Raw genomic sequence first — 24170 nt, forward strand, 5'->3', positions numbered from 1 at the left:
ACGAAAACCTTAACGAATCACGCGACGCGACGGGGGGACGCTCGTTTCCAAGCGTATAACGCGACGACACGGGCCAACGTTGGTTGTTGCCTCGCTCCGGCCTCCGGGGTTGGGGCGATCGGTCGCCAACGTTGGCAAAGCGAGGCCTCGTCCTTTCCCTTTTGTTTGACGCCTGTGTCTTTGCTCCGTCCACGCGTATAAAGCTCGCAATGCAAGGGAGGGAGAAGCTCGGAATCGGAGCCCCATCGCGTATGTTTTTTTATGTCGAGATGCACGATATTACTAATATCCAGTCACCCACTACCGCCACGGCGGTATTAGGGTTCACATCTACGACAAAAATAAAAAATCAGTAATAATAAGATACATGATTGGATAACTTTTTGTTCACAGCAAATCAGGGACAGGTGTACGAGTTAGTCTTTGATAAACACGTCCACATTTCTTTGCCCGGATTGTTTTTCACCTTTTTTTTTCCTTTTTCCATTCCTGGCATCAGCTTTCTGCCCGTGTCCATTTGGATTTAACACGATTACAACTTTTTCAAAACAAAGACAACGGGAAAACTACCTAATCTGTTTGTATACACACGAAAACTTAACAGAGAAAACTTAAACAGAGACAACGCGAAACCTACCTAATTTGGATTTACGAGACGAAAAAAAGTCTTTCAAGTAGGTCCTATTGTTTCTCTGCTAGCAATGCCACTATTCCCCCTATTATATCGAGATAATTGGGCCATTTATCGAGAAAGCAACCACCAAGCTAGTAAATACGTAAGATGTTTATTGTATCGACAAAACACCTAAACTAAGTTGTCGAATTGCAAACAAGAAGTTAGTTTATCAATTAAGCATTTGGTTTAGGGATAAGATAGAATGTATTGAATTCATTCCTTGTGTTTTGATGGAATGGCCTCATCTACTTGTTTGGGATAAGTGACGGAATGCTTCCAATGTTTTAGGAATGGGAGTGTGGTTCACATGTCAACGAGAGAAATGAAACAGGTTGGATTGGTCCATCAATTTTTGAGGTATGAAGCTAACCTGGATCTAGAGGAATCATTTTTTTAAAGCGATCATTCTATCTTACACCAGACACATTAAAAAATGAGTTCGTCCCAACCTGATCCATTCTATCCCTTGGACCAAACACATGCGAAAAGAAAACTGGTTACTGAGAAACATACGACATACACTGAGATCAGGATAGCTCTAGCACTTTAATAAAAAAGCTATATGATATATAACAATACTACAAATAATAATTGGTTTGCATTGGTGTTAGAATAGGATATAATTACTAGATGCATTACAACTAGAAATCTACTACTAAACCACACAAGCGGAAAAAAAAAAGGAAGGGGGGGGGGGGGGGGAAGAAAAAAACATATAACATGAGAGAAGAGGATAGCGTTGGCACCTTGCCGCAGCAAAGGAAAGGGCGAAAGGCGCAGTCAAAGAGAGTCACATAAAAGGCAGGGCAGTTAGGGGAAGCAGGCAAGGCAAGCGAGTTGGGAGGAGGACCAGCGAGCAACCAGCCCCCCGCCCCCAATGGCGGCAGCAGCAGCTTTGCCCACCGCTGCCGCTTTTGCCCACCTCTCCTCCGATTAATCCCCTCCCCTCCTCTTCCTCCCACTTCTCCGCCTCCTCTTCCTCCCCTCGCCGACCCTACCTACTCGCGCCGCCGCCGTCGCATTGGGCGGCAAACGGAGGGGGGGTTAACCCTGATGGAGCAGGTGAGCGCCTCGAGCGATCTGATTCGATTTCTGTTCTTGGGGGACTCGGGGGTTTTGATCCTGCAAACCTTTGCTTGTTTTTGTGGCTGTGTGTGCGGCGGGGGCGGGGCGCAGTACGAGAAGGAGGAGAAGATTGGGGAGGGCACGTACGGGGTGGTGTACAGGGCGCGGGACAAGGTCACCAACGAGACGATCGCGCTCAAGAAGATCCGGCTTGAGCAGGAGGATGAGGGCGTCCCCTCCACCGCAATCCGCGAGATCTCGCTCCTCAAGGAGATGCATCACGGCAACATCGTCAGGTCCTCTCTATTAACACTCTGTTGTTGTTAGGACTTTGGATTGACTAAGTCATCACGGACTGATTGATTGGTTGCCTGATTGATTGACTGATTGATTGATGTGGGCAATACATTGAGCTAGCATTTGCCTTTATGCAACAGTAGCTAGGCCTGATTTTAGGACCATTAATCATACATTGATCATAGTTTTGTGCAGTGTAGTAATAATGCTGTTACTTTGGCAGCGAGATGATTTGCATTGTTGGTTTGCTGAGAAACTCTATCACTGCGTGCAGGTTACACGATGTTATCCACAGTGAGAAGCGCATATATCTTGTCTTTGAGTATCTGGATCTGGACCTAAAGAAGTTCATGGACTCTTGTCCAGAGTTTGCGAAAAACCCCACTTTAATTAAGGTGAGTGGCCCTAAATGCAAAAATATGTTGTCATGACTCACTTCTATTATTTTCTGCATATGGTTGAACTCGAAGTGTTGGCTTGAGCATTATTGATCAATGGTTTGTTATACATCTTATAACTTGGAAACAATGTGAAGGTGGTATAAGTAACCTTACTAAAGAATTACTCTTGGCTGCATAGACCAAAATGTTAGTCTAGTATCTTCTCATTTCATCTGAAAGAATTCAGCACTAGTGTCATTCAAGATTTTGGTGCAAAGATGTATGTGGAACCCGCAGTACATCTTATGCTCTCCATATTTGGTTTATGGACTGTTGACTCGTTCTGTCGCGGTGTTCCATATCATAGGAGGAAGGTGCCCGGTTTGTCATTCCACTAGAGCAATACTTAGCATAAACCAGAATGCACAATTTGGGAAATAGGACCCATGTGTATGTTACTTCATGCGCTCTTCATGTTTGGACTGTTGCTCTGTGACTGCCATGATTTTTTAGGAAAAATGTGCATGTGCTCTTTGGACATATATGTGCCTACGTGCATTTTAAAAAACTTTAGAGATGCAATGGACTGACATTGTTTGGGTAAGGTTGGGCTTTTCATATTCTCATACGCCTATCAGTAACATGATAGGACCAGTTCCTAAGCAAATTGTTTTATAGTACTTCTGTGCTCTTCTGAGGGCATAGCTAGTAGCCATCATGGATTATCGCCCCTAAATAAAGAGATGCGTTGTAAAGCAATTTTTGCTCCACAGTAAATCCTGTAGACCGTAAATAAAATATATCTTCACTGTTAGTGGGGCTTCTCTGTGGCCAAAAATGTCTGGCAGCGTGGCACCACCACCACCAGCTCAGTACTGCATGTTCCCCATATAGGAATCATTGCTGCCATGCTTGTTTTTGGGTAACTATTCAGAATTTACTGCACAAAGAACTGGCACTCTATTTCCTTCCACTATCTTTTTTGGGTCAGAACTATCAATTCTGACAGTCAAGTTTGGGACCTTGGGTCAAAGTGGTCTCAACTCATCCTGTATTTTCTTGTCCTCATTAGCATCGCATATACTTTGAATCTTTGCCCATAAGGTATTGGAAGTCATGATGAAATTCGCTTAAATATGTAATGTGGCAACATGTTTTTATCCTTTGAATAGTGTAGCTTAGTAGTATGAAGTTGATGCAGCCTTACTTGATCGGAGTGGCTGCCTTATACAGTAAAACAAAGTAAAGATTGGCATGATTGGAAGCTTTCATGCTTTTCTTCATTATTGTGTCTACATTCCTGTTCATGCGAAAAATGTGTCTACATTCCTGTTGCATTCATGCTTGACCAGAAAGTGTATTAGTTTATTGTGGTTGCATCTTGGAATGTGACTGTTTTCTTCTTTCTCCAGTCATATCTCTATCAGATACTCCGCGGCGTTGCTTACTGTCATTCTCATAGAGTTCTTCATCGAGATTTGAAACCTCAGAATTTATTGATAGATCGGCGTACTAATGCACTGAAGCTTGCAGACTTTGGTTTAGCCAGGGCATTTGGAATTCCTGTCCGCACGTTTACTCACGAGGTACTATAGATTTGTGTTCAACATTTTGTTTTCTTCATAAAGTACATTTTTTTTCGTCATAAAGTTCATTTTTCATTTACCTTTTCTATACACTAGCACATTAACTCACAATGGATGTCTATGGGAAGTATTTTTCAGGTTGTAACCTTGTGGTATAGAGCTCCAGAGATCCTTCTTGGATCAAGGCAGTATTCTACACCAGTTGATATGTGGTCAGTTGGTTGTATCTTTGCAGAAATGGTGAACCAGAAACCACTGTTCCCTGGTGATTCTGAGATTGATGAATTATTTAAGATATTCAGGTTCTATTATTGTACTGAGATTACCTTTTTTTGTTCTGTTAATTGTGTTTTTGCCAACTCTATGATTTATGTGTTGTGTTCTGGTTACTTTTGAAGGGTACTAGGAACTCCAAATGAACAAAGTTGGCCAGGAGTTAGCTCATTACCTGACTACAAGTCTGCTTTCCCCAAGTGGCAAGCACAGGTATGACAAAACAGCATAAAGATTTTATTAGGCGGGTGAACTGCATCCATATACTGTGCCACTAATATTCCTTGACTGAAATCTTCATCCCAGGATCTTGCAACTATTGTCCCTACTCTTGACCCTGCTGGTTTGGACCTTCTCTCTGTAAGTCGAACACCACTCACCTTTGTTCATTAGCATGTCATAATATACCCCAAAAAAAAAGTATCCCATCCTTGTCTCGTTTCACTGTCAGAAAATGCTTCGGTACGAGCCAAACAAAAGGATCACAGCTAGACAGGCTCTTGAGCATGAATACTTCAAGGACCTTGAGATGGTACAATGACCCTGCTATGGCTTTACATTGGATTGGCATATGTATGGGCTGGGCTCCTCATTTCATTCCTTCTGTGAACGCTGTGCCCTTCGTTTGGGCATTTTTGTCATTCAGCTGGATATTTCAAATCTTGTGTGTTTGATATGTATTCAGGAACGCTAAATAGATCACCGTCTTGGTCTCTATTTGTTCAGAGTAAATATCTTCCAATGCTGCCTTTCAGTTTCCATTGAACCTATTCAGATCCAAATAGCCCTTCGTTGCTGTTACACACACCTTTCTGGTGTTCCACTGGGACTGGGGTCAACTGGGGGACACGCATCATTGGTGCTCAGCAAGATCCTTTCTCGTCTTGTTGCATGCGTTCGACATCATCAGACCAGAGTGCCACAACGACTGATCATGAACATGCACTGACAAAGGATTCCACTACCAAACGGAAAAGAAAAATAAAGAGCTTCCAAAAGCCGAAACGTGCGGAGCAAAATCTGTAGCAGATGCGAAGGATTCCACGAGAATGAGAATAACAAATTTTGCACTGGTTGGCCCCTCTATTCCATGCTTGATGTGTGAGTGATGTGGCCATAAATTAGACGGCAGCTAATGAGATTATTATGCGGTCACGCCACGCCACGCCATGCCATACTCGAATCGAACCACAACTTGAGGTTTCCAGCTGCATACCATACCATGCCTGATGGCAGCATGGGAAGGAGTCGTCGTCGCCGCCTAGTGATGGAAGTCGTTTCACGTCGGTTAAAGTGGTGCACTCTGAAAGGGCAGGAGTAGCGAGTCGGCTACTGGGGTGGGTGAGTGGAGTGAGCCAGCAGCAGCCGCGGGGGCACCGAAAGGGGCTTGTCATGGACAGGGAAACGCCACTTGGACCGTCATTGGGTCCACTGCTGCACTGCGCAATTGTAGGCGCCTAGCCGGCCACCATTTCAGGCTCTCAGCTCGTCACAAGTTCTCAACGAACCCTATGAAAACTTCGTTTCGAGGCTGCACGTTTGCAATGTGAGTAAATAAAATCATTTATTGAAGATTACAATTGTATTTGCAAATTCAGTTAGCTAGAGGGTAAATCTTTTTCAGTTACAGTATCTTTCCTAGGAAATTCATACCGAATTTTGAATCATCATGTTCTGAATTTGTACTATCATACACTACAAAATTGATTCAGCCACTAATTGTTTAGGCTATCCAAGATTTCTGCTAATTATTTCACAGAAAATGCTTGCCATCTCTGCACGGCAATAGAGGGCGGGTATCTCGTCCATCCCTCTTGGTCCCGCACTCTCTCGCGTGGAGCTTATCTTCCAACGGATACTTGAACAAAGCTAATCGCCTTGTCAGACACCCGCATCCCCACCATCCAACCCCAACTCATTCCCGCTATATAAACCCTCCACCCAGCGCAGCGGCAACAAGGCAACAACTCGCACTCGTCAAAGCAGAGCGAACTCTAGTGAACAAGCAAGAGGCCGAGACGCCAACGCAAGCTTAGCACAGTCATGGCGAGCAGCAGGCGGCAGCAGCACAAGGGTTCGTGGTCGTGGACGTCGCGGGTGGCGGCGGCGGCGGACGCGGCGTCGTGGTGCCTGGCGCTGTCGCTGGTGGCGCTGCTGCTGGTGTGCTCGCTCGGGCCCGGTGGCGCCGCCGGCGGCGAGCAGCGGGGTGGTGTGGCGGCGGTGTTGCGCGGCGCGGCGCTGTCGGCGCGGGCGTGCGAGGAGATCTACGTGGTGGCGGAGGGGGAGACGCTGCACAGCATCAGCGACAAGTGCGGCGACCCGTACATCCTGGAGCAGAACCCGCACGTCCACGACCCCGACGACGTCTTCCCCGGCCTCGTCATCAAGATCACGCCGTCCAAGCCCAGGTAGATTACCACAAATCACATCGACACGGGATATGGACTCCATCGCCACTCGAGGGATGAACTGGTCAACGTGTATGAAACACACAAGTGTTCGTCCGAGAGCATCGCGCAGGCCTGGAATGGATCGATGCATCAAAACGCGCGATCTGGATTCGATCGATGTATCTCTGCAAATGTAACTGGCAAGGAACATCAGTTCTGATATGTGAATATACACGCGATCCTAGTGCAATTCTATGAGTAGCTTCCTCTGTTGTTTTGGTCCAAACTCCAAAGGAAACTCTTGTTTCCTTCGGCATCTGTTTCTCGCATGACAAGGCGGCGGTGACCGCGGAGAGAGGGACACGCAGCGGATGGGGTGGTGGCACGTAAGACCAACGGCTACGTACGTCGTCCTTAGCCGTTTCGTTAGCTTGTCCTTACATGTGCTGTGCTACAGTTGAGTTGATCTGATCTGAGGTTGGGTGTACCGGAGCAGTACACGTGCTGTCGTATGCAGGCTCTTGCCTGTATCTAAACAGGTGAAACCAATGGAAGGAAGATTCCAGCTACTCCCTTTGTACCGTTGGAGAGAGGCTCCAGTGACAGTGGAGACCCGGCCCCTTCAGTTGCCACTTGCCAGACGAGGGCCCCGCGTCCTCGACCCAAACGTGCCCGTAGGAGTAACCGGCGGTGCGGTTTGTCAAATTTCATCCGGATTTAATTTTTCAAAATGAAGAGAAAATTCAGAATATAATCCTGTAAGTAGTACTTAAATTGTAATACTATTTGGTGAAGAATTCTTTTGTACAAAAGAGAAAGTTAACATAGCCAAACTGGTAATGACTTAAAATGACAAAAGAATAAATGGGATTCTTAATTCAATTGTTGAATGCAAAAAAAACATAGCAAAGGTCATGCCGAATTTTCCTATATTACATCAATAGGTCAGTTCTACATGTTCTAAATGTCTCCTATATATATTCTTATAATTTTCGCCCTAAATTTTCTACGTACTGCTTTTTTTTTTTAAAAAAAAAAATAAACCAAACTGCTCTGGACCATAAGGTAAACGTTCCAAAACAGTGAAACCACCGCCGGCTTAAAAATATTGAATTCCAATTTTTTGAACGCTAATTTCACGGGGTTATTTGCGCTGTATTCATGATACCATGGGAAGCTAGTGACAGAAGGCCCTATTCAGTGGATGCACATCCTCTACAGTACTGCTGCTGCAATAGCAGTGGCTGACATGTGGACCCGGACCCCCACATTAGCGTCTGCTACTGCATCAGCAGTACGGCAGACAATCCCTACTGTGATTCCGTTAATCTCTCTAACAAGAGAATTAAGGGGGATTTAGAACGAATTAATTCCACATCTATTGTAGCGTGGAGATATTCCAATCAATCCCTCTAAACTAACAAACAGCCAAACGGTATGGTAACCTGGCCGGTACGCGTGCAACCAAGGCGATTTCAAGCCACACGCTAGCTGCGTTCATAACAGGATAAGATAGCTCAAGGTCAGGCGAACAGAAATAGAGAGAACATAACTACCTGAACCTCCCTTTCATGTAAGCTCAGTCTTCAGAACAAAATCATGGCTACTTTATGCCACTCTGCTCATACCAGAACATTCGGAAAGATTGGCAGGAGAAATGCAGCAAAGGTCCTCTGCTCAACGCAGATGCCGCCATCTCAGAGCACAATCAAGGTACTGTGGGTTATGACATTATGAATGTTCTTCTCTAATAGCACTGCAACTTCCTCTGAAGGCAAAATCTGGTGGTATATTGAAAAGGTTGTTATCATTGGGGCGACAAAAGAGATTGGAAGAACGGCAATAGCGGCAGTAAGTAAAGCAAGGGGAATGGAGCTTGCAGGGGCCATAGATTCTCAGTGTATAGGCCTAGATGCAGGAGAGGTATTCACCATTCACTCAATGCGCCATTTCCCTTGTAATTAGGCTGTCTCCCTGCTGCAATAGCTGCTTGTTCTTTGTCTCTTACAGTTTATAAATGCCGGCATTGTTCTTCTAGATAAGTGGCATGGAAGAAGCCCTGGAAATTCCGGTGCTCAATGATCTCACAATGGTTCTGGGCTCAATTGCACAAGTATTGGCCTCTTCATTGTACTATAAAATGCTTATATCCACTTGTACAGTTGTACTGTTATACACTTCACGGGTTTGCTATTTGAAACTTATGTTCTTTCAGACCAGAGCAACTGGAGTGGTGGTTGATTTTAGTGAACCTTCAACTGTTTATGATAATGTCAAACAGGTAAGCAATCCACCTACAAGATGGGGAAAAAAGTAAGTTACATTGTAAAGTGAGATTGTGAAATACCGGACTATACAAAGTACGCACCAATGTGATCCATTCAACGGGAAGCATCATGGCAATATAACTGAATCTTGTCCAAAGTATAACCTTATTAATCTAGAAAGTTACATTATTATCGATTCATGAGTATATATGAGCCAAAGAATTATTTGTTTTATATGAGCCAAAGAATTATTTGCTTCATAACCAAATAACAGAAAAATGTAACAGTTCACATAGAATGAGCTATCCAGTACCAGTGACCAGGACCACAGGAGTGCACTCTAATTCAATAAGCACACTGCCCAACACTGATAAAGAAGTATAATGCCATTCAGATTCTGTACAATCCTCTGAAATCTAATTCTGTACATGGTTCATAAACAGGCAGCGGCATTTGGTTTAAACAGTGTGGTGTACGTTCCAAAAATTGAGTTAGATACAGTAACTGAGCTGTCAGCATTCTGCGAGAAGGCAAGCATGGTAACACTACATATCATTATTGCATTTATCATATATGTACCGCTTTAACAACATTGGTTATTATCAGGGTTGCATTTATCATATATCTTGTGCTGATTTCATTATCAGGGTTGCTTGGTCACACCAACATTATCAATTGGCTCAGTGCTCCTACAGCAAGCTGCTATCCAGGCCTCGTTCCACTACAACAACGTCGAGATAGTGGAATCAAGACCTAACCCATCGGTAATAGGCTTTTCCATGTAACTCTTAATTCACCATATAAATATGCCTTCTAAAACCACCAGATACAGAACATCATGTGCAATAAACATTGTATATTCTAACAATCAATCAAATGCCAAAGGAAAAGGCACAACATCATCTATCAGCATTAGAAGAACTCTTGTCAATACTTAGTTACATACTAGACAAGTGCTCAGGTGTGCAAAGGCTGATAGACTAATGTTTGAAATTGACAGGATTTGCCATCGCAAGATGCAATACAGATTGCAAATAATATAACAGATCTTGGTCAGATATACAACAGGGAAGATATGGACTCCGATAATCCAGTAAGTGTGAGAAAAATATTTTGCATTGCTATTTATCTAATGATACAGAAACGGGCATTGCAATCTGTTCAGTTCATTCTAAAACAGTGAAAGTACAAACTGGAATCAGTTTTCACCTCTATAACAGCTTACAGCTGCACAATATTGTTTCACAAAACTAATGGACAAATGTTTTGGAAAAGGCAAGGGGTCAGATACTTGGAGAAGATGGGGTGCGTGTCCACAGTATGGTTCTACCAGGCCTTGCTTCCAGTACATCGATCCATTTCTCGGGCCCTGGAGAGGTATTAATAATATTTTTGCTTGAAATGTCGCTGAATTGACCACCTATTTTTAACTATTGAATTGACCAATCACCAACATATCCAGATTTACACCTTAAGACATGATGTGACAAATGTTCAATGCCTAATGCCAGGATTAATTCTGGCAATACGGAAGGTGATACGCTTGAAGGTAACTGGCGCCAAACTTTCTGTTGTGCAGATGATATAATGCATTTTCACTGAAGAAAAATTCTATCTTTTGCAGAACTTGATTTATGGTCTGGAGAAGTTCTTGTAGGATTTTATTAGAATGCTGGTAGGAATTTTCATCCCACATATCAAGAGAAATACAAGCTATGGATATTCATGGTAAGGATAATGCAAAACAGTAAGAAAGCCAGCAGGTATTACAAGACTATGGGACAAGAAAGATGCGAAGAATGGCTCCACCAAACATGACTGAATTTTTTTATGCAGATGTTACCCAAGATACACAATCTTGCTGCAAGTTCAAGGTGGAAACCAAACACATGTCAGCAATATTCGGGAAAGCAACCATGGTGATAACCATTGTCACCAAAATTGAGCCAATTAATAAATGAGTGGTTGAATTGACTCAAGGCCTCAAGCATATGAGTTCCATCACAGAACATAAGGGAACTCTAGCTGTAAGGAACTATGTTTGGTCCTGGGTGATGCTGACGCAAAATGTTTATAACAATGCATGGTGCGTTGATAGGGAACTGTTTTGATCCCTTGAGATGAAGTGATGTCCCCTTGTTTGTAAAACCCATCAAAATAGTTATGAGTAACCTTTAAACCAATTTGCGCCATTCATACAGCATACATATACCACTCCACGAAATCTTAGGTCTAAACTCAACTCGCGCATTAAGACATATAAAAAAGAAGACAAATTCAGCGTATGAATAATAGTGGTACTATTGTTCTTTTTCCCCTCAATGTATAGGTCGAATTTAAACATGATTTTTGGTGGAGAGATAGATGTTACTAAACTCTACATTGTTAAAAAAAAAAACTAGATGTTACCCGTATATCACATATGCACAAAGGCAATCATCAACAAGGTGACGCAGTCTCTAGTCTGTACAGGAGAGTTGCTTACCGTAGCCAAAATGTGATGACTGATCAACCGGGGTCACCGTCTTCACTCTTCAGTTCTTCACGAAGCAATCGCGACCGCCAAGAAACCGAAATTCTTTAAGATAGAAAACCAAAGACCGATGGTTCGGTCTAAACCATCGGTCTGATTGTGGCGACCGATCTGGCGTGGAGGTAGCCGGTAGGCAGCGGCGCGGCGGCTGGATTGCAGTGCAGAAGGCGGCGGCGCGGCGGAGATGCGGGAGTAGGACGAGGTACCGCGCGGGGAGCCGCTTGCCGTCGCGGTGGACTCACGGAGGACGCCGGAGTGGTCGGAGCGAAAAGGCGGCGCTGATTCCTGCTGCTACTAGACGCCGACGGGCGACGGCAAGCACGAAGGGAAGTTAGCGGCGGTGGAGGTCGGACTCCTCCGGGAAGCAGTCCACGGAGGGTTTTGCTGGCCGCTGCCGACGTTGAGCTCGACGCCATGGCTGCGGCCTTTCGAGCCTTCGAGGAATAGTAGATTTGGGCCCAATAATTGAGTGATTTGGCCCAGTCCAGGAACTAGTAAGTACTCTGCAGAGTACGCAGAAAAATAGTCTCCACGTTGGTGAACTCGTTGCTTGATGGGAACGCATGCAAAGGCTCTGATCGACGCTGATCTCAAATATTTCGACCACCATTGCCCGTATTCCTCGGTGTCCATCTTTGACATCTGCTGCACCCTAATTGGTATCTACTCCTCATCTAATCGAATCGCAACTCGTCATGTATAAATTAACTCCACACCTCCTCCTTTATCTTCAAATCTCAAGATTACTCTGCCAAAATGGCGCCTGGTCATAGGCACGGCTCAGTGCCACCAGTGGTGTTACTCCTACTAGTAGCCACTGTGCTTGGCTCCCTCTGCCTTAGCCTCACCGCTTCACCCGAAGGTACATGAGAAATCACGTACGTGTTGCTCATGTGTTGTGTTTTTTTTATAGAACTTTGACAATGTGGTCGTGCGTGTGTCGTGGCAGCGCAAAAAGGGTACAATTTTCGGTTCGCGAGGCACGCGCGGGACGCGCCGCTGGTGTCATATTACAACTACATCGTCGTCGGCGGCGGCACGGCCGGGTGCCCGCTGGCGGCGACGCTGTCGGAGCGGTCGCGCGTGCTCCTCCTGGAGCGCGGCGGCCTCCCCTACGGCAACCGCAACGTGTCCAGCGAGTACCACTTCGCCGACGCGCTGGCCGACACGTCGCCGAGGTCCCCGGCCCAGCGGTTCGTCTCCGAGGACGGCGTCGTGAACGCCCGGGCGCGCGTGCTCGGCGGCGGCAGCTGCCTCAACGCCGGCTTCTACACCCGCGCCAGCAGCGGCTACGTGCGCGCCGCCGGCTGGGACCCCCGCCTCGTCAACGCGTCGTACCGGTGGGTGGAGCGCGAGCTGGTGTTCCGCCCCGACGTGCCGCGGTGGCAGTGCGCGCTGCGCGAGGGCCTCCTCCAGGCCGGCGTCACGCCGGACAACGGCTACACGCTCGAACACGTCCAGGGCACCAAGATCGGCGGCACCATCTTCGACCGCGCCGGCCGCCGCCACACCGCCGCCGACTTCCTCCGGCGAGCCCACCCGAGGCGGCTCACCGTGTTCCTCCGCGCCACCGTGTCGCAGATCCTCTTCCGACGCACCGGCACGTAATCGTCAACTTGCATGGTTTGCGCAACCATTTTTTAGCTCTAAAACTGACACGACAAGTGTTTGCAGAGGGCACGGCGACGCCGGTGGCGTACGGGGTGGTGTTCACGGACCCGGCGGGCGTGCGGCACCACGTGTACCTGCGTGGCGGCGCCAAGAGCGAGGTGATCGTGACGGCGGGGACGCTGGGGAGCCCGCAGCTGCTGATGCTGAGCGGCGTCGGGCCGCGCGGGGAGCTGGAGAAGCACGGCATCCTCCCCGTGCTGGACCAGCCCAGGGTCGGGCAGGGCGTGGCGGACAACCCCATGAACTCGGTGTTCGTCCCCTCCCCGGTGCCCGTCGCGCTCTCCCTCGTCCAGATCGTCGGCGTCTCCCGCTTCGGCACCTTCATCGAGGGCGTCAGCGGCTCGCAGTTCGGCATCCCGCTCCACGGCCGCGCCGCCTCCCGCCGCGCCCGCAGCTTCGGCATGTTCTCCCCCATGGTACGTTAGGCTAGCTAGCTGCATGCAGCGTGCAAACTAATTAATGGATGTTTCATTACGAGGCAGACGGGGCAGCTGGGGACGGTGCCGCCGAAGGAGCGGACGCCGGAGGCGATGCGGCGGGCGGCGGAGGCGATGCGGCGGCTGGACAGGCGCGCGTTCCGCGGCGGGTTCATCCTGGAGAAGATCCTGGGGCCCATGTCGACGGGGCACGTCGCGCTCCGATCAGCCGACCCCGACGCGAACCCGGCCGTGACGTTCAACTACTTCCGGGACCCGCGCGACGTGGAGCGGTGCGTGCGCGGCATCGAGACGATCGAGCGGGTGGTGCGGTCGCGGGCCTTCGCGCGGTTCACCTACGCCAACGTCACCGCCATGGAGGCCGCCGTGCTTGGCCGCCGCGCCGGCCACCTCCCCGTCAACCTGCTGCCTCGCCGCGCCACCGACACGCGGCCGCTGCAGCAGTATTGCAGGGAGACGGTGATGACCATCTGGCACTACCACGGCGGCTGCCATGTCGGCGCCGTCGTGGACCAGGACTACCGGGTGCTCGGCGTACGTGGCCTCCGCGTCGTCGACAGCTCAACCTTCAAGTACTCGCCCGGCACCAACCCGCAGGCCACCGTCATGATGCTCGGCAGGTAATTTAACCCAAGTGCATGCCTTCATTTTCAGCTAAATTTTGTTTGGTTTGGCGCTTGCTTGGATGAAATTCAGTCGAACATGCATTGCGCACACAGGTATATGGGGCTGAAGATTCAGAAGGAGAGGTGGACGAGGAACGACGAGACACATTAGTTAGCTCTTCTGATCACTTCTGCTTGATCTTATTCACGGTGGCGTACGATAATTTCTTCGTGTAGTTGGTAGCTTTGAGAGACCCAGATATTTCTTTCTTCTTTGATAGAGATTGATAATAGTCTGATTGTGGACTAGGATCTGATCCTGTGATCCATATGTACTTGCAGTCTAGCTTGCATGTTTTCTGCATTGTTTGATAGCGTTATTTAGACATGACCACACATCCAACATTCAATTAGTATTTTGGTGGATATGTGTTTGCAACTCTGCGTCAAATATTTTCGGGATTGCCTATCCATTTGTCGGGTAATTTCTAGCAAAAAAATCACCCAAATTTTTTCTACCCTTAGATTTACATCCAACGAGCTAAAAAAGAAAATAACAAATATATATTTACTTACACGGTATTTTTATCAAAATTACAGTGTACTTACATATCATATCAACTGAATTTATAAATGTAATTTTAGCTATATAGGACTGTAATTTTATATTTTAAAGAAAATAACAAATACATATTTACTTACACAATATTTTTTATCAAAATTACAGTGCACTTACATGTCATATCGACGGAATTTACAAATGTAATTTTAGTTATATAGGACTGTAATTTTATATTTTAATTAAAATAACAAATACTCCTTTCGTATTTTAATGTGCGATGCCGTTGACTTTTTGACAAACGTTTGACCTTTCGTCTTATTCAAAAAAATTTATGTAGTTATAATTTATTTTATTATGACTTGATTTATCATTAAATGTTCTTTAAGCATGACATAAGTATTTTTATATTTGCATAAAATTTTTGAATAAGACGAGTGATCAAACGTTGGTTAAAAAGTCAACGGCGTCATACATTAAAATATGGAGGGAGTACATATTTACTTACACATCATTTTTATTAAAATTACAGTGCACTTACATGTTATGTCAACTAAATTTACATATCTAATTTTAGTTAAATAGGACCGTAATTTTAGTTAGAGAGGAGAACGTACGAGAAATGAAGAGTGATTCCGGGCGGAGTTTGCGAGAGAGAGAAGAAAGAAACAGGCAGGCGTGCAAATAGAAAATCCGTACCGTGAAAAAAAAAAAGGGGTCGGAGCATCGAACCACGACCTTATCAACATGTGCACAAATCTTGTTGGCTTGGTGCACACATCGTGTGGCCGAAATATCCGTGAAATCGCTGGAAACAAATCACCCGACAGATTTCTAGCGAAATCGAATATTTTCAGGTAGGAATCCATGTATTGAACTGTACATCTATAAGCTTCAGAGGTACACTTGCCCAGGTGGGCCCATTCATTTATGCGACAGCAGCAACGGCCCATGGGCCTTAGAAATCACCTAATCTGCACAAAATGAAATGAAAGAGCACTTTGGACCTTTTTTTTTTACCAAAGTTTCACTAGGCCTTGTTTAGGTCCCAAAATCTTTTTTTCCAAAAACATTACATCGAAACTTTGGATGTATACATGCAGCATTAAATATAGATAAAAACAAAAACTAATTGCACAATTTGCATGAAAATCGCGAGACGAATCTTTTGAGCCTAATTAGTCCATGATTAGCCATAAGTGCTATAGTAACCCACATGTGCTAATGACGGCTTAATTAGGCTCAAAAGATTCGTCTCGCGGTTTCCAGGCGAGTTATGAAATTAGTTTTTTTTATTCGTGTCCGAAAAAACCCCTGTCGACATCCAGTTAAACATTCGATGTGACACCCAAAATTTTCTTTTCACGAACTAAACAAGGCGTATATATCACTATTATCCAGTATTTTCACTTTGGAATATATATTTTCATCTTACTAATAAAATGCTCATTACTTTACCATGGATAAAATGTACGTGCTTATTTAAATATATGTTATTCACTTAATTTAAATAAACATTAGACTATTATATGATATAAAAAATGTCATGAACTAATTTATAGGATAAGCAAAATTAGTGGTGGTGAGCTAGTGGCCACCACCACTATTGTATTTTATAGTAAAGTATAGATCGTAATTTGGACTACCCAAGCTACTTCTTCGGCACATCAGCAAAGCTCAAACACATTGGCGAACTTCCCTACGCTGCCAAATGCCAATATGCCATACCTTTGTCAGAGTAGAGATTAGATATGGCTAAAAGAATAGGGCTGGGTTAGTTTAAAGTAGAACAAAACAAAAGCTGATTAGTCCAAAGTAAATATATTAAATAAAAAGTGATCAAAAGTGAAACTATAGCGATAATTCAAACTACAATTCACTGGAAATGCAACGAGTGTAGAAAACACAAGGAAGCTTTGATAAGCTCCTTGAACTTCTCCGACGGCGAGTCGGCACCGAATAATCACAAATGTAGGCGAGTAAATTATGGGCTTGTTTGGTTTGGAGCCAATTTTTATCCAACCAAAATCTTGGTAGTGCCAAAACATTGGTAAATTTTGGCACTACCAAATTAAGTAGTATTCAACTTAAACTATTGTGGGTAGAATTTGGTAGCAAACCAAATATATACTTGCTACTATTTAAGTTACCAAAATTTTGGTAGGGTAATAAATTAGAACCAAACCAAACAGGCCCTATACAACTGCTATACATAAGATCAGACAAAGCTTTCAATCTCCCATGATTCGTCGTGGTGTGGATGGATCAATGATCAATCGATCCCGATTCCCAATCTCAAGCTCCCAACAAGAACTGAATTGAGTTCCGGCGCGCGTTCACGTCGGCATACACGTATATACTCGACCCACTCAGTGTGGCAACTGCCAACCAACTCCATTGTATCGATCTCCTCTCCCATCCCATGGCCCTGCGCCTCAGCCTGCAGTTTCCTCCTCGTAGCTTTAGCACAAGCAGACGAGCACCACCTACTACCTGGCACCTACCCACCCCGATCCTTAACACTCCTTGTGAAAAATGCTGCTACAGACCGCGAAGAAAATAGTACTACTAGTACTATGCATCTCCCCTTGTTTGTCGTCATTGATTGTGGTCAATCGTATGGGTCGTGATATGCAGTTTGAAATTAGTACTACCTCCGTCCCAAAATAAGTGCAGCCATAAATATCCGTATTTAGCGCTTTGACCATCCGTCTTATTTGAAAAATCTATGAAAAATATTAAAAAAATTAGTTACACATAAAGTACTATTCATATTTTATCATCTAATAACAATAAAAATACTAATCATAATCTTTTTTCAAATAAGACGAACGGTCAAACGTTGAACATGAATAGTGCTAAAACTGCACTTATTTTGGGACGGAGGGAGTACTAGAACTGTTGCTGAGAAGGAGGAGGAAAGGAAGTACTGTGAGCGTGTGGAACCCCGCATGAATGAAGATGCTACAATCTACACCACCCGTGAGGGAAGGCGAACATTTGAGACTTGAGAGCAGAGCATAGTGTGCCGTTGTCGTAGCGAGACTCCACGAAATCGTGAAATCGTCGATTCCAATTCCGCCTTTCTAATCGAAATCAATTTAATCGTTTGGCCCACGGCTGATAAGAAACTTTTTATGTTGGTGTTTCGTAATCTAAAGACTAATATTAAAAACTAAACGTGATTAAATAAACTTCAAAGTCTAAAATTTTACTACTAGGCCGAGTTTAGTTCTAAAATTTTTATTCAAACTTCTAACTTTTCCATCACATCAAAACTTTTCTACACACACAAACTTCTAACTTTTCCGTCACATCGTTCAAATTTCAACCAAACTTGTAATTTTAGCGTGAACTAAATACACACTAGCTACGACGCAACTGAATCTTAGGGCCTGTTTAGCACAGCTTCAGCTCCAGCTCCACCCCTTCTGTAGGTGGAGCTCAGCTCCCATCGGATGGCCCAATAAGCCAAAGAATAAGCCAAATTTTGAATTTTCAAACTTAATTTTGAGATTGATTTCGAGATATTTTCAACATAGTTTTTTTTCAACATTGGCTTTTAAGTTACAAAGAACACATATATAAAAGTTTTATCTATAAATTTATTTTTATTCCCTAATAAACCGTTTTGGTTTATTAGAAAAAAAGCCAACCGATGGGGCTTTCACAAAATAAACTAGAGTTATGGAGCTGGGTTTAGCAGCTACACAACTTCACTCCTAACCCAACTTCTAAAGCTAAATTTAGTACCAAACAGACCCATAGCTGCAAGACGGGGGATCCGATTCCAGTATAGAATCATGAGACAGAATACTTGTACTACTACCACTCAAGGGTCTTTACCGTGACGCCATCAGTCTGTTCATCTGCAGGGTGCTTGCTTGCATGGCAGCATGGAGTCCCAGACTCATCATCCAGCTCCGGCCGGTCGACGCAGGGGAAGATGGCGCCATAGATCCAGATTCTGTCCACGTGTTAGGATCCGAGGGCAACCAGCGAATCGAAGGCGATACCACCGAGGGATGTCAGCTGTCACCTCAGTAATTACCAAATAAGAACAGGTAGACTATTAGTCAGCTACAAATATATTTTAATTTTAATGAGATAAAAGATAAGAGAAAAGCGCAGCAGAATACATATCTGTAGCCAGCTGCAGCATGAACTCCAAAACGTAATGTGTGTATGACAGGTGGGACTATATATTAATAGTACAGTAAATAACTATGGTATGAATTGGCTATTAGATTGACTATAGACACTAAAGTTAAGAAAAGAATAACCACACACAAAAAAAAAACACACCGTGATAAATAAACGGACTGAAGGAGGAGGCGGCATGCACAGTAGGAGGCGTATATAAAACCGACCGGTGCGAGAGGAGAACCCGCATCACATCCACCTCCTCCTCGCTCGATCCGCTCCTGTAGGTACTCGTACTACTCCAATTCTTTCTCTCGCCTACGCCTTCCTCCCAATCTTGTTGTTTCGGCGGCGGCGGCGGCGGCGGCGGTGAGGGAGATGGCGGCGGAGAGGAAGGACGTGGGCATTCTCGCCATGGACATCTACTTCCCGCCCACCTGCGTGCTCCAGGTCAGCCACCAATCGATCTCATCTCCCGATTCTTCCCTACTGATCAACCTCGTCGATCGTATCATATTTCTCCCACTACAATCCGTGTTTTTCTTTTACAAATTTAGTCCCATGTTTTCAACTTTTCATAACTTGCAAACACGAGTGCAATCAAAACAAGATTTGGAGGAAGAGGAATCCTTCAAATATTTTTAGAAGAAAACATGAGCGTATTGAGAATTGAACACATTATCTCGAGTTAAAACCACACACCTCTTATCACTCAAACAGAGTGCAATCGCAATCTAGTCAGATCTTTTGCCTTTGGATAACCCTTTCCGTTTTCTCGTTTGTTCGGGAGATCGAGTAAAAAAACACACACACCCTTTGCGTGACTTTCTCTGCGTAACTGTGGTGGAATCACGGTTGGTGAGAGGTTTACTTTACTACCGGTTTCCGGTGAAGATTTTCCAGCTTTCCACCCCCTTCTTCGCCAGCATCGCAGCGGGGAGAACCAGCCACGTGCGCCTGGGCCACCTCCGCGCATTCGGTGAACTGGAGCAGAGAGCAAAGAAGAGTTCAGAGTTGCGATTCCAAGTTTACTCCATGGCTGGACTATCCGTGAAAAAAAAAAAGAAAGAAGCAACTAAAAAATAATTTACCAGTAAAACTTTTATAACTTTGGTCTCAGTGGTTTAAAAGCCAATGCTAAAATATCAAATATAAACCGCGATGGAAAAAAATATATATCAAAATCAACTTTAAAATTAAGTCAGCAAATATATGATTGCTGTAGTGAGTACTAATCGTGCTACTCGTTGTAGCTTACGTTACCATTTAGGAGTATAGTACAGGGGAGATTAAAGCTGCCGTTTTCAGGGAGGCGTGATTAATTGCTGACCGCTTACGTGTGGAATGTTTGCACCTGCTTCTGCTTGAGTTGAGAGAAATTAATTAAAATGCTGTTCCGCGGGAGAATTTGCTGTGGAAGATGCCAATTGAAACAGCTTGGCACAGAATCAGTAGGGCCTTGACTCGTTTAAGATTGTGTTGACAATCGATCAAATCACTAGAACTAGATGGTGATGGCTTCCAAGACATGGCGGCTTACTATGCACATGTGTACATTGAATTGGGTGCTGATAAAATGGTTTATGTTCTTCTGCCGACGACCGGGATATGTCGGGACCTTTTCTTTATGGTAGTAGTTCTGTCAGTGATATAACTTGTACAGAGTGGTTGTGTGTTGGCAATATCTCAATGCTGTACATCATGTCGATATTAATAATCTTTATTTCGTGTTTCACCTAGTATTAGACTGCAAATGCATGTGATGTTTGCTACAGGACGAGCTGGAGAATCATGATGGCGTGAGCAAAGGGAAGTACACCATTGGGCTTGGACAGGATAGCATGGCCTTTTGCACTGAAGTGGAAGATGTTATTTCCATGAGGTATGCCTGTTCCTATGTAGAAAAGCACCATTGGTGTGGTAGAGTTGTGTGTCCTACCAGGCTCAAATCCTATTCCTATGCATTTTCAGAGAACATGTGCAACATAGTATTTGTGATTCTGAAGACAAATGTGACCCTCAAGTGTCCTATCCGTGCCCTATAAAGTCAAACAGTGATAAACTATGCTAGATCCTTAGCCAAGGATTTTATGTTGAAATTTTAATTTCAGGAATAAAGACATTAATCTCCATTATTCATTTATCCCTTTTTTATGCATTTAATTGATCGAGAGTTTAACGCAGCTTGACAGTAGTGAAGTCACTCCTGGAAAACTATAAGATTGATCCAAAATGTATTGGACGTTTGGAAGTTGGCAGTGAAACAGTAATAGACAAGAGCAAGTCTATAAAAACATGGCTGATGCAAATATTTGAGGTTTGGACCTTTCAGCAGAACATAGGAGTACATATTATGGTTTATGTGCTTTCATAAGGCTTATGACAACTTTGTTTAAATGCAGGAATGCGGTAATACTGACATTGAAGGAGTTGACTCCTCAAATGCATGCTACGGTGGAACAGCTGCTTTATTTAATTGTGTTAATTGGGTCGAGAGCAACTCATGGGATGGACGTTATGGGCTTGTTGTTTGCACAGACAGCGCGGTATGTACAACTCCAGTGTTAATTGGGAATACTTTTCCTTTCATGTACTCAATTTCGTACTGTACAGATTACCAGTGTACAACTCCATTTCTTTTCCTGGGTTACTGATGATGGCTATATGAGTACATGTATTCATATATATCACGTCCTTGTTTTTCTCATTTTTTTTCTTAGTTTCTGTTATTGACCACCACCACAAATCCACAAGTGTTTTTCCTTAAGTACTGAAGGCAAGCATAATATAGGTTTGCTACTATGGTTCTCATGCTTACATTTTGCATCCAATATTAATTCTATAGCTGACATTTGTCTCTTTAGGTTTACGCTGAAGGTCCGGCTCGTCCAACCGGTGGTGCAGCTGCTATTGCAATGTTGATTGGACCAAATGCTCCAGTTTCTTTCGAAAGCAAGTATAGAGGATCTCATATGGCACATGTCTATGACTTTTACAAGCCTGATCTTGCTAGTGAATACCCGGTCTGCCTCTGGCCCACACAATTCTTACACCTCAAACCCAAGTTCGGATTAGCACATAGAGAACTAGCTTGAAATAAACTGGAATTGATTTATTTATGGCATCTGCAATTTGTTCAGGTGGTCGATGGAAAGCTATCACAGACATGCTATCTCATGGCATTAGATTCCTGCTACAATGTCTTCTGCAAAAAGTAAGCTGTATTCCATATTGCTTTAACACATTAGTCAAGCTGAGCCTGTTGATTGAATCAGAACCCACTGGTTTTCATCTTTCAGGTATGAAAAGCTTGAGGGAAAGCAATTTTCTATTCATGATGCAGACTATTTTGTATTTCACTCCCCATACAACAAGGTACCATAAAAATCTCATATCATGTACCTTAGTAGCATCTTGGTGGTATAGTGGATTACAGCCACAATTGTGCAGACACTTGATATTCACACTTATTTAAGGCATCTTATTCACTGAAAGAAATAGGGCATCTTATTTAAAAAACTTTTCAAATAAATAGAACTCGAGGTTCCCGACATGAGTAGTGAGTAGAATATATGCATATTTAGACTGATTCTTGATTGCATACTGTCACATGACATGGATATGCTGATCTTACCAGTCTGCACTTCGATCTTGGTTAGGAGTCGCATGCTCGCATAACTTACCTTGCCCTTTTGATATGTTGATGTAATTTTCAGAACTTATTTTTTTCCTTTTTCATTGTTTTCTGCAGCTTGTGCAGAAGAGCTTTGCACGCCTATACTACAACGATTTTCTGAGAAAATGCAGGTTGGTCGGTCATGCTTAGCATATTAGGATATAGGAAGACAGTTGACTGGAGTAATATTGTTCAGTTTTTAGTAGTTAACTAGAACTAACTATAACGATTTTTTATGCCTGTTAATTAGCACGGTGGAAGATGGATCAAGAGAAAAACTGGAGCCTTATTCAGGTTTGTCATCCGAGGAAAGCTACCAGAGTAGAGAACTTGAAAAGGTGCGAATATTTCTGCTTGGTCATACCATCTGGTTCTGGACTTTTAATAAGCTGCGTGGTTCTGATACTAACTTTCAATATGCAGGCTTCTCAGCAAGTTGCGAAGCACCTCTATGATTCAAAGGTTCAACCAACTACATTAATCCCGAAACAAGTCGGGAATATGTACACAGCGTCTCTATATGCTGCTTTGGCATCAGTGATGCATAACAAAAATGAAACTCTGGTAAAAAAGGAAAAGAACACTTAGCCTTGTCTTCATTATATTTTCATGTGATAAGATTACCACTTCTCACCCTCCCCTTTTGACATGTCCAGGCAGGCCAAAGGATTGTCATGTTCTCATACGGCAGTGGCTTGACATCAACAATGTTCTCTTTCAAGATCAATGAAGGCCAGCATCCATTCATCCTATCAAACATTGCAGGCATACTGGATGTCTCCAAGAAACTGGAGTCCAGGCATGTGGTAAGTGCAGCTGCTGACCACTGCTTCATCTTGTTGACTGAAAACCTGAAACTAGTAGCTTGACATGAACGGATGAACCTGAATTCCTGATCAACAAATGCTTTGGGCCGCAGGTTGCGCCGGAGAAGTTCGTGGCGGCGCTGAAGCTGATGGAGCACCGGTACGGCGCCAAGGATTTCACGACGAGCCAGGACACGAGCCTGCTCGCTCCAGGCACCTACTACCTCACCCACGTCGACTCCATGTACAGGAGGTTCTACGCCGTCAAAGGTCAAGCCGTCACCGAAGTGTCCAATGGCCATTGAAAAAATTGTGTTGTGATGTGTGGTTCATTCAACCTGAAGCTGCAATAAGCCAACGGCATAGAGGGTTCAGGGCGTGGGTGTACCAAGTTTTCTGATGAAAGCTTGTAAAGGGTGCTAGGTTAGAGCTGTTGGATTAGTTGGTTCGCTATTCGCTAGTAAGGCTTACTTGGTGAAATGGTATCTCCACTTCGTTAATGTTCTTCAGTGGAACACACGGTAGCGAGCTGTAAGAATTCTTAATAATCTGCCGTCCCGTTCTTTTCTCTCCCACAAGAGTAGGATGAAGATTAAGATTTTCGTGGCACGCTTTTCAAACTGCTAAACAGTGCGTTTTATGCGAAAACTTTTTATATGAAAGTTGTTCTAAAATATCATATTAATCTATTTTTCAAGTTTGTAATAATTAAAACTCAATCAATCATACGTTAATATCACATCGTTTTGTGTAAAAAACTTAATCTTCATCTTCAGGAGAAAAAGAACACACCGGATCATGTCATG

The 24170-nt window shown here is 44.2% G+C and overlaps 5 protein-coding genes and 1 long non-coding RNA gene across 13 annotated transcripts; 5 read left to right on the forward strand and 1 right to left on the reverse strand.

Moving 5' to 3' along the window:
* The first annotated feature begins 1488 nt into the window (after nucleotides 1–1488).
* On the forward strand, nucleotides 1489–6928 carry LOC4331415 (cyclin-dependent kinase A-1-like). 2 transcript variants are annotated; one of them, XR_010739764.1, is made up of 9 exons: nucleotides 1502–1738; nucleotides 1853–2037; nucleotides 2313–2433; nucleotides 3831–4004; nucleotides 4143–4306; nucleotides 4403–4490; nucleotides 4584–4637; nucleotides 4729–5823; nucleotides 6005–6928. XR_010739764.1 is itself a non-coding variant. In NM_001402025.1 (8 exons), the coding sequence occupies exons 1-8, from the start codon at nucleotides 1730–1732 to the stop codon at nucleotides 4816–4818; spliced, it is 885 nt and encodes a 294-aa protein (NP_001388954.1). In that variant the 5' UTR covers nucleotides 1489–1729; the 3' UTR covers nucleotides 4819–5078. The 2 variants fall into 2 exon arrangements, 1 of the variants encoding a protein (NP_001388954.1); NM_001402025.1 differs by lacking the exon at nucleotides 6005–6928 and having other exon boundaries at nucleotides 1489–1738; nucleotides 4729–5078.
* On the forward strand, nucleotides 6235–6928 carry LOC9271805 (uncharacterized). The gene has a single exon (XM_015776148.3). The coding sequence runs from the start codon at nucleotides 6321–6323 to the stop codon at nucleotides 6687–6689; it is 369 nt and encodes a 122-aa protein (XP_015631634.1). The 5' UTR covers nucleotides 6235–6320; the 3' UTR covers nucleotides 6690–6928.
* A 1277-nt stretch (nucleotides 6929–8205) lies between these two features.
* Nucleotides 8206–11866, reverse strand: LOC9267944 (uncharacterized). Its single transcript, XR_001544649.3, has 2 exons — nucleotides 11420–11866; nucleotides 8206–8961 (listed from the first exon to the last, which is right to left on the reverse strand). It is a non-coding gene; the product is annotated as an uncharacterized lncRNA (long non-coding RNA).
* On the forward strand, nucleotides 8239–11117 carry LOC4331417 (dihydrodipicolinate reductase-like protein CRR1, chloroplastic). Of its 7 annotated transcripts, XR_001544648.3 has the most exons (11): nucleotides 8239–8380; nucleotides 8468–8590; nucleotides 8706–8780; nucleotides 8883–8948; nucleotides 9378–9473; nucleotides 9582–9698; nucleotides 9935–10027; nucleotides 10210–10311; nucleotides 10397–10483; nucleotides 10559–10662; nucleotides 10771–11117. XR_001544648.3 is itself a non-coding variant. In XM_015776143.3 (10 exons), the coding sequence occupies exons 1-10, from the start codon at nucleotides 8267–8269 to the stop codon at nucleotides 10589–10591; spliced, it is 906 nt and encodes a 301-aa protein (XP_015631629.1). In that variant the 5' UTR covers nucleotides 8239–8266; the 3' UTR covers nucleotides 10592–11117. The 7 variants fall into 7 exon arrangements, 4 of the variants coding, with proteins under 4 accessions (XP_015631629.1, XP_066164635.1, XP_015631628.1 ...); XR_001544647.3 differs by having other exon boundaries at nucleotides 8706–8948; XR_010739987.1 differs by having other exon boundaries at nucleotides 8706–8948; nucleotides 10446–10483.
* Nucleotides 11867–12223: 357 nt separating the features above from the next.
* Nucleotides 12224–14619, forward strand: LOC9271148 (protein HOTHEAD). Its single transcript, XM_026024409.2, has 5 exons — nucleotides 12224–12329; nucleotides 12417–13067; nucleotides 13142–13554; nucleotides 13621–14195; nucleotides 14295–14619. The coding sequence occupies exons 1-5, from the start codon at nucleotides 12224–12226 to the stop codon at nucleotides 14350–14352; spliced, it is 1803 nt and encodes a 600-aa protein (XP_025880194.2). The 3' UTR covers nucleotides 14353–14619.
* A 4509-nt stretch (nucleotides 14620–19128) lies between these two features.
* LOC4331418 (hydroxymethylglutaryl-CoA synthase) lies at nucleotides 19129–23942 on the forward strand. Its single transcript, XM_015776782.3, has 12 exons — nucleotides 19129–19332; nucleotides 20658–20764; nucleotides 21067–21199; nucleotides 21285–21428; nucleotides 21747–21905; nucleotides 22023–22096; nucleotides 22182–22257; nucleotides 22634–22689; nucleotides 22809–22896; nucleotides 22982–23122; nucleotides 23215–23364; nucleotides 23478–23942. Exons 1-12 carry the CDS (start codon nucleotides 19261–19263, stop codon nucleotides 23667–23669), a joined length of 1392 nt encoding a protein of 463 aa, XP_015632268.3. The 5' UTR covers nucleotides 19129–19260; the 3' UTR covers nucleotides 23670–23942.
* Nucleotides 23943–24170: the final 228 nt, after the last annotated feature.

The sequence above is a fragment of the Oryza sativa genome, chromosome 3 (assembly GCF_034140825.1).
Source record: "Oryza sativa Japonica Group chromosome 3, ASM3414082v1".
In the NCBI taxonomy this organism is placed as follows: Eukaryota; Viridiplantae; Streptophyta; class Magnoliopsida; order Poales; family Poaceae; genus Oryza; species Oryza sativa.